Source organism: Melospiza georgiana, chromosome 1 (genome assembly GCF_028018845.1).
Source record: "Melospiza georgiana isolate bMelGeo1 chromosome 1, bMelGeo1.pri, whole genome shotgun sequence".
Lineage (NCBI taxonomy): Eukaryota > Metazoa > Chordata > Aves > Passeriformes > Passerellidae > Melospiza > Melospiza georgiana.
Genome location: NC_080430.1, coordinates 1,153,103 through 1,167,511, shown reverse-complemented (window position 1 = coordinate 1,167,511; position 14,409 = coordinate 1,153,103). Strand labels below are relative to the sequence as shown.

Sequence of the window (14,409 nt, the reverse complement as noted above, 5' to 3'; positions counted from 1 at the left end):
TGGAATGAGTTAGGTTGGAATCATGGAATGGTTTGGGTTGGAATTGTGGAATGGGTTAGGTTGGAATCATGGAAAGGTTTGGGTTGGAATCATGGAATGGGTTAGGTTGGAATTGTGGAATGGTTTGGGTTGGAATCGTGGAATGGGTTAGGTTGGAATTGTGGAATGGTTTGGGTTGGAATCATGGAAAGGTTGAGGTTGGAATCATGCAATGATTTGGATTGGAATCATGGAAAGGTTGAGGTTGGAATCATGCAATGATTTGGGTTGGAATCGTGGAATGGTTTGGGTTGGAATCATGGAATGGTTTGGGTTGGAATCATGGAATGGGTTAGGTTGGAATCATGGAGTGGGTTAGGTTGGAATCATGGAATGGTTTGGGTTGGAATCATGGAATGGGTTAGGTTGGAAAAGCCCTCCTGGATCACTGGGTCCAGCCATGACCCAGCACTGCCAAGGCCACCCTGACCATGTCCCCAAGTGCCACATCCATGGATGTCACATCCCACCACGGATGGGGAGCCACCCCTGCCCTGGGCTGTCCCTCCCAAGGCCTCACCTCCTTTTCCATGAGGAAATGTTCCCAATTTCCACCCTGGCCCAGCCTGGGGCCGTTCCCTCTGCTCCTGTCCCTGTGCCCTGGGATAAGATCCCAAACCCCCCTGGCTGTCCCCTCCTGTCAGGAGCTCTGCAGAGCCACAAGGGCCCCCTGATCCCCCTTTTCTCCAGGCTGAGCCCCTTGCCAGCTCCTCAGGAGTTTTCCAGCCCCTTCCCAGCTCCATTCCCTGCCCTGGACACCCTCCAGCTCCTCAATGTCACTCTTGTCATGAGGGGCCCAGAGCTGCCCCCTGGGCTCTGTAAATTACAGCTATTTTCTGAAATAAGGACCTTTTTCTCCTCCTTGGGTCACACTGCAGGCTTGGGGTTTGAGTAAACACAACCTTGGTGTTGAAATTCCTGTTATCTTTAGTTATAAAGATAATTTTGCCTATAAATAGAAGGTCACTGTATGCATTTGAAGCAGGTGTTTCACTTTAAGAGGTGCCTGTTCAATTTTAGCACCACGTTTCATTTATTCAAAAGCTGAAATGAGATTTGGCCAGTTGTGATTTTTGGCAGCTTGGGCTTAGTGGGGAAATGAAAGTCAAGTAAAATGTTGCTTTTCTTGCACCCTCACCCTGAATGGGAGCACTCATGCAGACAGACCAAACGAACTGCTCCAGTTGGAGTGAATTCCTTACAGCATTTCAGAGATAAGAGCAGCCCTTGTTCTCTCACCTTTCAGAAACAGCAGAAGGAGAACTGGGCTGTTCCTGTGGGTTGGGGTGTTGGGGACACACAGGAAGGGATTTCCCAGCAGCGTGGAGGGGTATTAATAAAGGGATTTATTATTGATAAATCACTGAGCTGGGCCAGGAGAGCTGCTCAGGGAATGGGCCAGGGATGGGCTGGAGGTGCTGGAGCTGCTGGGCAGGGAGGGGTCCTGAGCCCCCAGGCTGGAATGGGGACAGGCCAAGCAGCAAAACTGTCCCTGTGGTCACCCAGGCTGTGGCTGCTCCTGTGTTGTGGGAATCAGAAAGACAGAAATCCTAACAAACAAAAAAGAGTTTGATTTACACTCCTAGAAGAAGCCTAGATTGATGTGAAAACAAGGTACACAGACATCAAACAGAAAAATCATCAGCTTATGTTTCTATGAGTTATATATATCTATAACTTTCTATAAGTTATGTTTCTATGTTATATATATATCTATAATTTTTAATAGCTATGTTTCTATAAGTTATATATAACTTTCTATAAGCTATGTTTCTATAAGTTATACCTGTAACTGTCTATAAGTTATATATCTATAATTTTTAATAGCTATGTTTCTATAAGTTATATATAACTTTCTATAAGCTATGTTTCTATAAGTTATACCTATAACTTTCTATAAGTTATATATCTATAATTTTTAATAGCTATGTTTCTATAAGTTATATATATCTATAACTTTCTATAAGCTATGTTTCTATAAGCTATATCTATAACTTTCTATAAGTTATATATCTATAACTTTCTATAAGTTGTGTTTCTATAAGTTATATATTTCTATAACTTTCTATAAAGTGTGTTTCTATAAGTTGTATATATCTATAACTTTCTATAAGTTGTATTTCTATGTTATATATATGTATAATTTTTAATAGCTATGTTTCTATAAGTTATATCTATAACTCTCTATAAGTTATATATCTATAACTTTCTATAGGTTGTGTTTCTATAAGTTATATATTTCTATAACTTTCTATAAAGTGAGTTTCTATAAGTTGTATATATCTATAACTTTCTATAAGCTGTGTTTCTATAAGACACATATCTATAACTTTCTATAAATTATATATTTCTATAACTTTCTGTAAGTTGTGTTCCTATAAGTTGTATATATCTATAACTTTCTATAAGCTGTTTCTATAAGTTATATATATCTATAATTTTCTATAAGTTATAAGTAAGAATATACCTGAAATAAGTAATAAACTGTAGTAGATAAGATGATGAAGGGTTCTATAATATAATAATGTAGTAATGTGATTGTATATATAATTAACTGAGCTTAGATATTAAAATAGAAATATATGTGTATACATATAATAAGACCTTATTAGACAAAAGTATCCACATTACAGTAGAAAAAATAAAGGTAATAAGAAAACAGGTAGTAAAAAGGTAAAAAAATAAGGGTATTAAAAAAACAAAACATACTCTATAACAACTGTCCATTGCATCAGAAAGTATATACTCTCTTACAACAAAGAATTTATAACCATCTTAGACTATGGCTGACTATTTACTATCTTACAAATCTCATCACCTTTGAGACTGATGTTCTCTAAACAATAAATCATTCTTATTCTAATCACAATCCCACCCCTTCCATGAACACAACAACAGCTGCACTGTGCCAGCCCTTCCCGCTGGGAATTCCCAAACCCAGAGGGATTTCCCTGTCCTGGGGAGCACCTGGGGACACAGAGAGGCCTCACCTGGCAGGGAGGGAGGGAATGAAACCCCAGGGATGTGGGGAGGGGCTGTCAGCCCCCAGATTCTGGAATCACTTCCCTTTATGGCCCTGCCTTGTGAGATTTGCTGCATTTTTGTGTTTCTAAAGCTCTGGCCAGGCTGGGCTTTGTGCTCTCTGTGTGAAGCCAGGGTGGGAAGCTGCTCTGCCAACATTCCTTCCTCTCCAGGGAGCTCCATCCCCTCGTGGGATGCTGCATGTTGGAATCCAAAATGCAGGGAACTCTCACAACTTTAGGCCAAAGCTTAGAATGAAACCCAGGATTTGATCTGACACCTTGGAAAAGGCTCCCAAACTCAGGTGCTAGAAACCAGAATGTGGATTTGTAGTTTAAAGCAGAGACATGTTGAGCTAACTAAAGGGAAGTTTAGACTTCTAGAGTTCAAAATATAAAAATAAAAGCAGTTACTGAGGTAAAGAAGGAGTTTGGAATGCAGCACTGTGGGTTTGTGTGCCATAACATGACTGGCTGAGAAAGCTTACACTGTAGCATAAGACAAAAGATTTAAGGACATAATACTAATATTTAGGATATAATATTTAAGGACAAAATATTTAAGGTCAAAAACATAAATATCCTTGTTGGCAGGATAAAATAAATCCTTAAAAGGTCTTTAATTAAGGGTTTTGTGACCTTGTGAGCCGTGCAGTGAAGGTGTGAGCCGAGCTCACCCCTCCTACCTGTGTAGATAAGAAAATAAATCCCATCATCAGAACCAACTCGGAGCTCCTGTCTCAGCCTCCTTGCCAAGCTCCCCACAGGTGAGCTGTCCCAGGGCAGGGTCCCTGGGGCAGTGGCTGCTGCTGATCCCTGCTGATCCCTGCTCTCCCTGCTGCAGGTGGGGGAGCACAAGTTCAGCGCTCACCGCATCGTGCTGGCCGCCTCCATCCCCTACTTCCACGCCATGTTCACCAACGACATGATGGAGTGCAAGCAGGATGAGATTGTCATGCAGGGCATGGATCCCAGGTAAAACTCCCAGGGGAGTCCCAGGGAGCACAGCTGTCCTGCCTCGCTGTGTGTGCAGGGCTCACAGCCTGTTCCCATGTGAGTGATCCCACAGAGCAGAGTGCTGTCCCAGCTGCAGTTCAGTGCATTTTCTGTCCTTTCTCCCCGTTTTCAGTGCTCTGGAGGCTCTGATCAACTTTGCCTACAACGGTCACCTGGCCATAGACCAGCAGAATGTGCAGTCCCTGCTCATGGGGGCGAGTTTCCTGCAGCTGCAGAACATCAAGGATGCTTGCTGCACCTTCCTCAGGGAGAGGTGAGAGGGGCTGGGGGGATCCTGGGGGATTCCAGGGGGATTCCAGCAGTGAGGTTCTGTCACCTGTGTCCAGCTTGGGAGGAGCAGGATGTGTCCTTCTAGCAGGATGAGGAGTGTGCATCCCAAAACTTGGCATCTGTAGAGTTATGGAGCACAAACTGGGTTGGGAGGGATCTTAAAGCCCATCCCAATCCACCCCTGCCATGGCAGGGACACCTCCCACTGTCCCAGGCTGCTCCAAGCCCCAGTGTCCAACCTGGCCTTGGACACTTGCAAAGATCCAGAGGCAGCCCCAGCTGCTCTGGGAATCCCATCCCAGCCAGGAATTCCTCATTCCCAATCTCCCATCCATCCCTGCCCTCTGGCAGTAGGAGCCATTCCCTCTTCTCCTGCCATTCTCATTCCCTTCAGAATAACCTATCACTCCTTTATGGGCACACAGTGAGAAACCTTGGCCAGCCACAGAATCAAAACTCAGAGCAAAACTGAGGAGACGTTTCCCTTTCTGAGAGCCCATCCTGGCAGGAATTGCCCTTCCTGCTGCTGTGTGTGCTAAAGGAGAGGAACACAGTGCCTCAGCCCAGGAGCTGGACAGGAAACTGTGCCACAGCCCTAAATTGATCCCAGGTTCTTCAATTTCCTCACTGGGGCTTGGCTGCAAGGCTGTTCCAGCAGCATGGTGTGGAAATGGAAAGCTGGGACACTCTTTGTGCACATTCCACGTGGATTCTCAGCCCTGCCAGCGAGTCTGATGTGTTCACTTTTCCCAGCCTGGCTTCTCTGCAGCTGCTCAGGGCATTCTGTGGTGTGATGTTAAACACACCCATCAAATACAGGGATTGGCCACCAAAATGCTCCCAAATCCACCAGGAGCAGCCAGGTGTCCTAAGTGAAGTCCTGGCTTTGAGTGCACAGCTGCCAGTTTGGTTAATAACCAAAAATGAGTGGGTTCTGGCCACCTGGAGAGCTGGGACAGGGACACTGAGCTTTCCTTCTTAAGTGGAATTGAGAATTGGGATATTTTTAGGCAGCTGTGTTGTAACCAAGCCCTCAGAGTTACCCTCATGTGACAGTTCCCCACCCAGCAGCACAAGGAGCTGGAGCTGCTGCAGAGACCCAGAGAGGCCCCAGAGCTGCTGCAGGGCTGGAGCCAGGCTGGAGAGCTGGGAATGTTCTCCTGGAGAGGAGAAGCTCCAGGGAGAGCTCAGAGCCCCTGGCAGGGCCTGAAGGGGCTCCAGAAGAGCTGGAGAGGGACTGGGGGACACAGGGAATGGCTCCTAGTGCCATGGATCCACCTGGAGCTCCCTGTGCAGGCCAGCTCCTGGGTGAGAGGACACTTGTGATGGTGTTCACAGGGGTTCTTGGAGCAGGGAAGTGACAAGGATCTGACTGAAGGCTGATTTATTATTTTATGATATATATTACATTAAAACTATACTAAAAGAATAGAAGAAAGGATTTCATTAGAAGGCTGGCTAAGAATAGAAAAAGAAAGAATGAATAACAAAAGCTTCTGTCTCTGTCAGAGTCCGAGCCAGCTGACTGTGATTGGCCATTAATTAGAAACAGCCACATGAGCCCAATCCCAGATGCACCTGTTGCATTCCACAGCAGCAGATAATCATTGTTGTTGAAAGCAAAGGAAGCCAACCCACCTTGTCATTGATCAGCATTGACTCCAATTTATTGATTAAATCAGCCACTTTATATAACAGTGTTAATTAACTTCATGCATATTGCAACATCCAAGCTCACGATAGGTTAACAGAGAAAACTCTACCCCCTCCTTTTGTTTTACAATACCTGTGGTTTGTTTATTGAAGACAGGACCAGCGTTCTCACTGTGATATGAAAAGTTCTCAAAATGTTCATATCTGTTCCCAGAGAGCCCAAGGACAGAGTGTTTTGCCTGTTATGGGAAGACTGTCTGAGAATCTTATTGTTTATAAAGTGGTGCTTGAGAGAGCCTAATTATTTATAGAATCAAGCTTGGGAAATGCTTTACAACTACCTTTTACTTTTCCCTCAACTGTATACCTTCATGGCCTCTTTCTTTAAGCCATGCTAGACCCAGACTCTCCACACGTTGTTTACATTTTGTTCCTGAGGCCTTTCAGCTTCTCAGGAGGAAAAATCCTAAAGAAAAGATTTTTCATAAAATGTGCTAGATGTGACAGACACTGGAGAGGACAGGACACATCTTCACTGCACTGTGTGTCCTCCTGTGCTTCCCAGAATCCTGGAATGGTTTGGGTTGGAAGGGACCTGAAATCCCATCCCATTCCACCCCTGCCATGGCAAGGACACCTCCCACAGTCCCAGCCTGCTCCAAGCCCCAGTGTCCAACCTTGGGCACTCCCAGGGATCCAGAGCAGCCGTCTCCTCCACTACCCTGACACTCCTGTTCTCTCCTGCTCCCCTTTCTTTCCAGGCTCCACCCCAAGAACTGCCTGGGTGTGCGGCAGTTTGCAGAGACCATGATGTGCACGGTGCTCTACGACGCCGCCAACAGCTTCATCCACCAGCACTTCGTGGAGGTCTCCATGTCCGAGGAGTTCCTGGCCCTGCCCTTCGAGGATGTCCTGGAGCTCGTTTCCAGGGATGAGCTCAACGTCAAGTCTGAAGAGCAGGTGGGTACCTGGGGTGGGGCTTGGCCTTGAGGGGTTCCTTGCTGCTTGGGAGTGGAATGGGAATGGGAATTGTCCTGTTCCTGGGCTGAGTGAAGCTGAGATGTCCTGGCACAGTGGGGACACTCAGAGGTGCTGGACGGAGCTGTGATGGTTTCCTGTGCCTGGTCCTAAAGAAACACAAGGCAGGGCTTTTGTAGGATCACAGAAACCTCAGACAGCATCGAGTCCAACACTTCCTCTAGCACTGCCAAGGCCACCACTGACCAATATCCCCAAGTGCCACATCCACATGGCTTTCAAATCCCTGCAGGGATGGGGACTCCACCATGCCCTGGACAGCCCTTCCTGTGAAGGAATTTTTCCAAATTCCCACCTAAACTTCTACTGGGACAACATGAGGCTGTTTCCTCTCCTCCTGTCCCTTGTTCCCTGGAATCCCACCTGGCTGCACCCTCCTGTCAGGGAGTTTGTGGGAGTGAGAGGAGTTTAGGGTGCTCCCACAGCCTTGAGAATCCATCAGTGTGGGCTGACAGTGAGCAGGGCAAGCAGAGCCTGTCCTTGAGCCTGGAAATCTGTCCTGCTCTTCCTGAGGAGGTGACAAGGGCAGAGCAGAGCTCCAGCTTCTCCTTGTAGGGTACAAATGTGCTTCTTTCATCAGGGTGAGGGAGGGAGGGGAACCTGCCCCACATTCCAGCCACATTCCTGTGTCATACCAATAATTCCTCACTCTGTTTTTCCCAGAGCAGGTAGGATCCACAGAGTCCATCCTGGGGACATTTCCCCTTCCCTGAACTGCCAGCCCCACCCTTCAGAAATTCCAGTAGCACCCTGCAGAGTGCAACAAAGTTGGTTTGGGGTTTTTAATCCCTGTGGTGCTGTTGGAGAAGCATTTTTGCACTGAAAAGTTTGGGAATTGTGTTGGGAGAAGCTCCAGATGCCACCATGCAAGAAAGAGTTGATGATTTGTTCTGATCAGTTGTAAAGGCTGCAATAACTTTAATGGGGAGCCCTGTGAACCCAGGAATGTGGATCCCAAATCAAGCTGGGACCAGGGCACCAGGATTCTTCTGTGGCTGGAGTCATCCAGAGGGGTTTCAGTGTCCCCTCCATGTCTGGGATGGAGCCTGAAGGGACCAGCTCAGCTCCAGGTGTCTCCAGTGCAGTCATCCAGAGATGGATTCCTCTCATCAAACCTTCTCCTGGTTTCTCATGGAGCAGCACCATTCCCACTTTGCAGATTTCTGTCACTAAATAAACACATTTTGTGTTCTGTGCCACCTCCTCTGCCAAAATCCTCCCTGCAGCTCCCTCATCTCCCTGCAAACTTCTGTGCCGTATGTCCCATCCCATGGGACAGGATTGTCAGAGGCAGGGAAAGGAACCTGCATGGAGCCAGGCTGGAGAGCTGGGAATGTTCCCCTGGAGAGGAGAAGCTCCAGGGAGAGCTCAGAGCCCCTGGCAGGGCCTGGAGGGGCTCCCGGAGAGCTGGAGAGGGACTGGGGACAAGGATGGAGGGACAGGACACAGGGAATGGCTCCCAGTGCCAGAGGGCAGGGATGGATGGGAGATTGGGAATTGGGAATTCCTGGCTGGGATGGAATTCCCAGAGCAGCTGTGGCTGCCCCTGGATCCCTGACAGTGCCCAAGGCCAGGCTGGACAGGGCCTGGAGCACCTGGGACAGTGGGAGGTGTCCCTGCCCATGGCAGGGAGTGGATCTGGATGATCCTTGAGGTTCCTTCCAACTCAAACCATTCCAAAATTTCATGTCATTTCATTCCCATCTGTGAGAAATGAATTTGTAGAGAATTTTTAAAGTTTGACAGAAGGTTCACATAGTACATATTTGCATGTAAACTTTGAGAGAAAAAATGTTGACTTAGAAATGCCATGGAATAGGACAGACATTGTTGAGAGAGAAGTGGAACTAAAACAAGTTTTGAAGAAATGTTAACTTAAAAATGCCATGGAATAGGATAGATATTGTTGAGAGAGAAGTGGAACTAGAAACAATTTTTAAGGGTCAGTTTTGTAAATAAGACTGGATATTTTGGAGAAGTAGAACTATGAAAGATGTATTGCAGTAGGACACATGGGGAGTAGTTTTATATCTTAGCTGTGAAGTATTTCTAGTATAGTGTGGTCAAAGTTGATAAGCTAAGACACACTTATAATGCATTGTAATTAGGAAATAGTTGGGTTTTGATTGTAATAGCATGAATTATAACATCTGTATTGTCTCACCCTTCACATGAGACTAAAAATGGAATTAAAGTTTTTGAAACACTTCTCAGCCACCCCATTTCTGAGTCAGAAAATCCGACACCCATCCACTTGCACAACCCCCTGACTGCACCTTTCCCCTGCTGTGTCCTGGCAGGTGTTTGAAGCTGCCCTGGCGTGGATCAGGTACGAGAGGGAGCAGAGGGAGCCCTTCCTGCCCGAGCTGCTGTCGCGGATCCGGCTGCCGCTGTGCCGCCCGCAGTTCCTCAGCGACCGCGTGCAGCAGGACGACCTGGTGCGCTGCTGCCACAAGTGCAGGTGGGCCTGCCTCACCTGGGGGGCACAGCCACAGCCTGCAGCCTCTGTAGGAGCAAAGGGGGGTAGGATGGTCAGGATGGATAGAGATGAGAGATCTCTGCAGCCAGGACTTGGAATTTGGGGTTTATTGCAAAGGGCCTGGGTGCAGGGCCCTGCTGGGATTTGGGGTTTATTGCAAAGGGCCTGGGTGCAGGGCCCTGCTGGGATTTGGGGTTCATTGCAAAGGGCCTGGGTGCAGGGCCCTGCTGGGATTTGGGGTTTATTGCAAAGGGCCTGGGTGCAGGGCCCTGCTGGGATTTGGGGTTCATTGCAAAGGGCCCTGCTGGGATTTGGGGTTTATTGCACAGGGCCTGGGTGCAGGGCCCTGCTGGAATTTGGGGTTTATTGCAAAGGGCCTGGGTGCAGGGCCCTGCTGGGATTTGGGGTTTATTGCAAAGGGCCTGGGTGCAGGGCCCTGCTGGGATTTGGGGTTTATTGCACAGGGCCTGGGTGCAGGGCCCTGCTGGGATTTGGGGTTTATTGCACAGGGCCTGGGTGCAGGGCCCTGCTGGGAGCTGCCAGGCACAGCTGGAGCAGGATGAGAGAAGAGAGGGGAGAGAGGATGAGAGGGTAAGAGAGTGAGGGAGTAAAAAAGGTAAGTGAGGTTCTCATTGCAATACAATAAATCATCTTCTGTGCTAAATATTCTAATTCTCACTAACCAATCCAGTACAAGATACAAATCCTACAGCATTTCCATACAGCCTATAAGAATCATGACATTACCATCCTGTGTTACATTTTAAACCCTACAAACTCCTCTTTGGACCCCTTCTGCCAAGCTAGCAGAGTCTGCTCTGACCCTTGGGTCTGTCTGCAAGCAGAGGGTGTTGTTCCATCAAAAAGGGATCACCTTCAGCTGGCCACATCATTGTTTTCCTGTTGTTCAGTAATTGAGGTATCTCAAAGCTTTCATTTCAATCTCACTTAGAGTTTCCATATTCTCAAAATCTTTTGCCAGGCAATCATATTTATAAGGCTTTCCCGTTTCATCTTCCCCAACAATTCTGACCCTCCAGCCAGTCAGATCTCCTCTCTAACCCTCCTCCATTGTGTTTCAGGGATCTGGTGGATGAGGCCAAGGATTACCACCTGATGCCCGAGCGGCGGCCGCACCTGCCGGCGTTCAAGACGCGGCCGCGGTGCTGCACCTCCATCGCGGGGCTCATCTACGCCGTGGGGGGACTCAACTCAGCAGGTACCTTGCAGTGGAAAGACCACCAGGGGCTGGGTGGGATGATGGTGGGATGCTGGAGTTACCTCCTGTGGAAGCGTGGAGCAGTTTCACCTCCTCCATGCAGCACTTTGACCCTCCCGGTGACACCCTCATTGTGGTTGTGCCCGTAATTTAACATCTTCCATCTGAAATCCTGTCCAGGTGAGGTTTATTTAGGATATATTCCTAAAGACTTTGAGGATGGTGTCCTGGCCTGGAGCCCCGAGCAGGACGTGCAGGGATCTCCACAATGTTGTTGGGGCTGTGGGATCACAGCACTTTGACATGAGTCTCACCATAGCATAAAAGGGGAACAGAAAGTGACCAAGGAAAAACCTGCACTCCCCGGAAGCAGCGACACCACAGATGGGACTTGCAGGTCTCTGCTGCCCCTTGGAGGACAGTGGAGGTGCCACTTCCACAGAGGGAACGTGTGCGGGCTCCTCGTGCAGAGCATGGCAGAGCTTGGAAATGTTCCCTGATCTTTTGGAGTGTGGGAACAACGGGAATTGTTCAGAGTGGCATCTCTGGGGTGAGCAGGGATGTGTGGCTGGGAAAAGGGAGCAGGAAGGCTGGAATAGGATGTGAGAGCCCAGGATAGGACAGAGAATCCAATCCCAGAATGGTCTGGGTTGGAAGGGACCTTAAAGATCATCCTGTCACCCTGTTTTTTTAAGTTTTTCTAAGCCTTATGATGTTTACATTCTTGCAACAAACTTTCTCACACACTTATGTAAATAACTTATTGTTTTGCATTCTTTTATGGAGGAGGAGAAATTTGATGGACTGTTGGTTTGTCCAGTGTCACTGGAGAGGTGACACTGTCACCCTCCAATCCACTGTCACTTTTGGAAATCTATAAATGTTAGAGTCAGGAATTAAACATCCTTTATTTTGCCTTGGAGAGCTGCATGTCCCCATCATTTTATTTCGTGTCCCATAGCGACAATCATCCCTAATGTGGGCAGGGGCACCTTCCACTGTCCCAGGCTGCTCCAAGCCCTGTCCAGCCTGGCCTTGGACACTTCCAGGGAGCCATGTGCAGAACTTTGCACTTGACCTTATTGAATCTTTCCCCAAATATTTTCCCAAAGGAAAACCAGCCAATTTCCCCATGCCAACCCCATCTTTAGGCACCCCTCTACACCCTCCCCACCATCCTAGGGCTCCATCAGGTCTCCCTCTTTTAATTTGAGTAGCAAATTTCTATGCAGGCGACTCGCTGAACGTGGTGGAGGTGTTTGACCCCATTGCCAACCGCTGGGAGCGGTGCCAGCCCATGGGCACGGCGCGCAGCCGCGTCGGCGTGGCCGTGCTCAACGGGCTCCTCTACGCCATCGGTGGCTACGACGGCCAGCTCCGCCTCAGCACCGTCGAGGTCTACAACCCCGACACCGACTCCTGGTCCAAAGTGGAAAGCATGAACAGTAAGAGGAGGTATGGGCAGCTCAGAGGGAGGAGACTTCTGGAAAAGCAGGGGGAAACGAGGTTGGAGGGAGGGCGGTTCTTGAAACGCAAGGAGAAATTATTTTGGAGGAAGAGTGGGGTGGCAGGTGGTGGGTGTGTGTCTGTGGGGGGAAAAATGGGAAAGGAGGAGTGGGGCAGTGCAGGGACTGCACATTCTGCTGGATTTCCTTGGGGGCCGGGCTCTGCTCCCAGGGAACAGGGATTGGACAAGGCCTCAAGCTGTGCCAGGAAAGTTCAGTTGGATACAGGGAAAATTCCTCCTGGAAGGGGTTGTCCAGCCCTGGCCCAGGCTGTCCAGGGTGGAGGGTGTACATGCCCTTCACCAGGTTTCTCTGGAGTTCCCTCAGCCACTCCTGGTGCTCCAGACCCTTCCCCAGCTCCATTCCCTTCTCTGGACACACTCCAGCCCCCACAATGTCTTTTTCTCTATCCACACCCAGGATTTGAGGTGCTCCTGCCATGAACACCTCAAATTCCCAAAATTTCCCCTTTGTGAGCTCAGAGTTCAAGTGGGACTGAGCAGTTTGGAGGTGAATCCAGGGGAAAGGCACTTTGGTGAGATGCCACAGGCAGAGTGTGTGGGGTCACAGCGTTGGGGACAGGGTGACAGCACCTCCAGCCACCTCAGAGGCTCCTGCTGTTCCTTGCAGTGCCATGGGAACGGTGGTGCTGGATGGGCAGATCTACGTGTGCGGTGGCTACGATGGAAACTCATCCCTCAACTCGGTGGAGTCCTACTCTCCAGAAACAAACAAGTAAGAGCCCTTGGTGTCCCAGAGCTTTTCCAGAAGGTTCCCCTCCAGTATTCCACGTCCTGGCACCGCTGGGCATCTGTGCTGTGAGAATGGTTTGGATAAGGAGTGGGCAAAGGAGAGATGGTAGAATCCAGCACTGGAAAAGCATGGAATGATCAGTGGCAGTGCTGCTGAGCTGTCCCCTCTCCCCCCAGGTGGACAACAGTGACCCCCATGAGCTCCAACCGCAGCGCTGCCGGCGTCACCGTGTTCGAGGGACGCATCTACGTGTCCGGGGGGCACGACGGGCTCCAGATCTTCAACAGTGTAAGGGCCTGGCCAGGGCTCAGCCCCTGCACTCAGCACCTCTGTGTCCTGTCCCTGGGCATCCAAACAGCCCCGAGTGGTTGTGCCACCAAATTGTGTCACTTCCAGCCACAACAGAAAAACCTCAGGGGGAACAGAAGTGACTCATTTATCCACTCAGGGACGTGGAGATGTTCTGAGGGCTGGAGCCCATTGGATATAGAGACAGGCTGGGAGAGAAGAGAAGGCTCCAAAGAGCCCCTTCCAGGGCCTAAAGGGGCTCCAGGAGAGCTGGAAAGGGGCTGGGGACAAGGCATGGAGGGACAGGACACAGGGAATGGATTTGAGCTGAAGGAGAGGAGATTTAAGTGGGATATTGGGAAGTAGTTCCTGGCTGGGAGGGTGGGCAGGCCCTGGCACAGAGTGGATCCCTGGCAGTGTCCCAGGCCAGGCTGGACAGGGCTTGGAGCACCCTGGGACGGTGGAAGGTGTCCCTGCCATGGCAGGGGTGGCACTGGATGAGCTTTAAGGTCCCTTCCAACCCAAACCCTTCAGGCACCATCCCATAACAGCCGAACTTTTAACTGAAGGCTGTTCAGTCCTTTCAGCTCCCTGCTCCAGACCTTCCCTTCCCCGATTCACCACAAGAAGCCCCAAACTGCCCCACGTTTGGAGCTGCCCCAGCACCTCAGGGGATGCCCCGGGGCGATTCCCAAGGCAGAGCAGCAGCAGCAGCAGCACCCTGACCGTGCCCATTCCCCCTGGCAGGTGGAGTACTACAACCCGCACACGTCCAGCTGGCACTCGGTGGCGCCCATGCTGAACAAGCGCTGCCGGCACGGCGCCGCCGCCCTGGGCAGCCGCATGTTCGTGTGCGGCGGCTACGACGGCTCCGGCTTCCTGAGCGCCGCCGAGCTCTACAGCTGCGACCAGTGGTACCTGATGGTGCCCATGAACAGCCGCCGCAGCCGCGTCTCCCTGGTGGCCAACTGCGGCCGCCTCTACGCCGTGGGCGGCTACGACGGACAGTCCAACCTCAGCTCGGTGGAGATGTACGACCCCGAGAGCGACCGCTGGACGTTCATGGCGCCCATGGTGTGCCACGAGGGCGGCGTGGGCGTGGGCTGCGTGCCGCTCCTCACCATCTGA

At 49.9% G+C, this 14,409-nt stretch overlaps 1 protein-coding gene across 1 annotated transcript in view; it reads left to right on the top strand.

Annotated features, from left to right (window-relative positions):
* KLHL18 (kelch like family member 18) overlaps positions 1-14,409 on the top strand; it is a 21,509-nt gene extending 7,100 nt beyond the window's left edge. The window contains exons 2-10 of the mRNA XM_058036326.1: positions 3,904-4,034; positions 4,189-4,329; positions 6,761-6,959; positions 9,338-9,498; positions 10,599-10,735; positions 11,968-12,190; positions 12,871-12,975; positions 13,170-13,281; positions 14,029-14,409. Coding sequence (XP_057892309.1) covers positions 3,904-4,034; positions 4,189-4,329; positions 6,761-6,959; positions 9,338-9,498; positions 10,599-10,735; positions 11,968-12,190; positions 12,871-12,975; positions 13,170-13,281; positions 14,029-14,409 — 1,590 coding nt within the window. The remainder of the gene's footprint in view (positions 1-3,903; positions 4,035-4,188; positions 4,330-6,760; positions 6,960-9,337; positions 9,499-10,598; positions 10,736-11,967; positions 12,191-12,870; positions 12,976-13,169; positions 13,282-14,028) is intronic.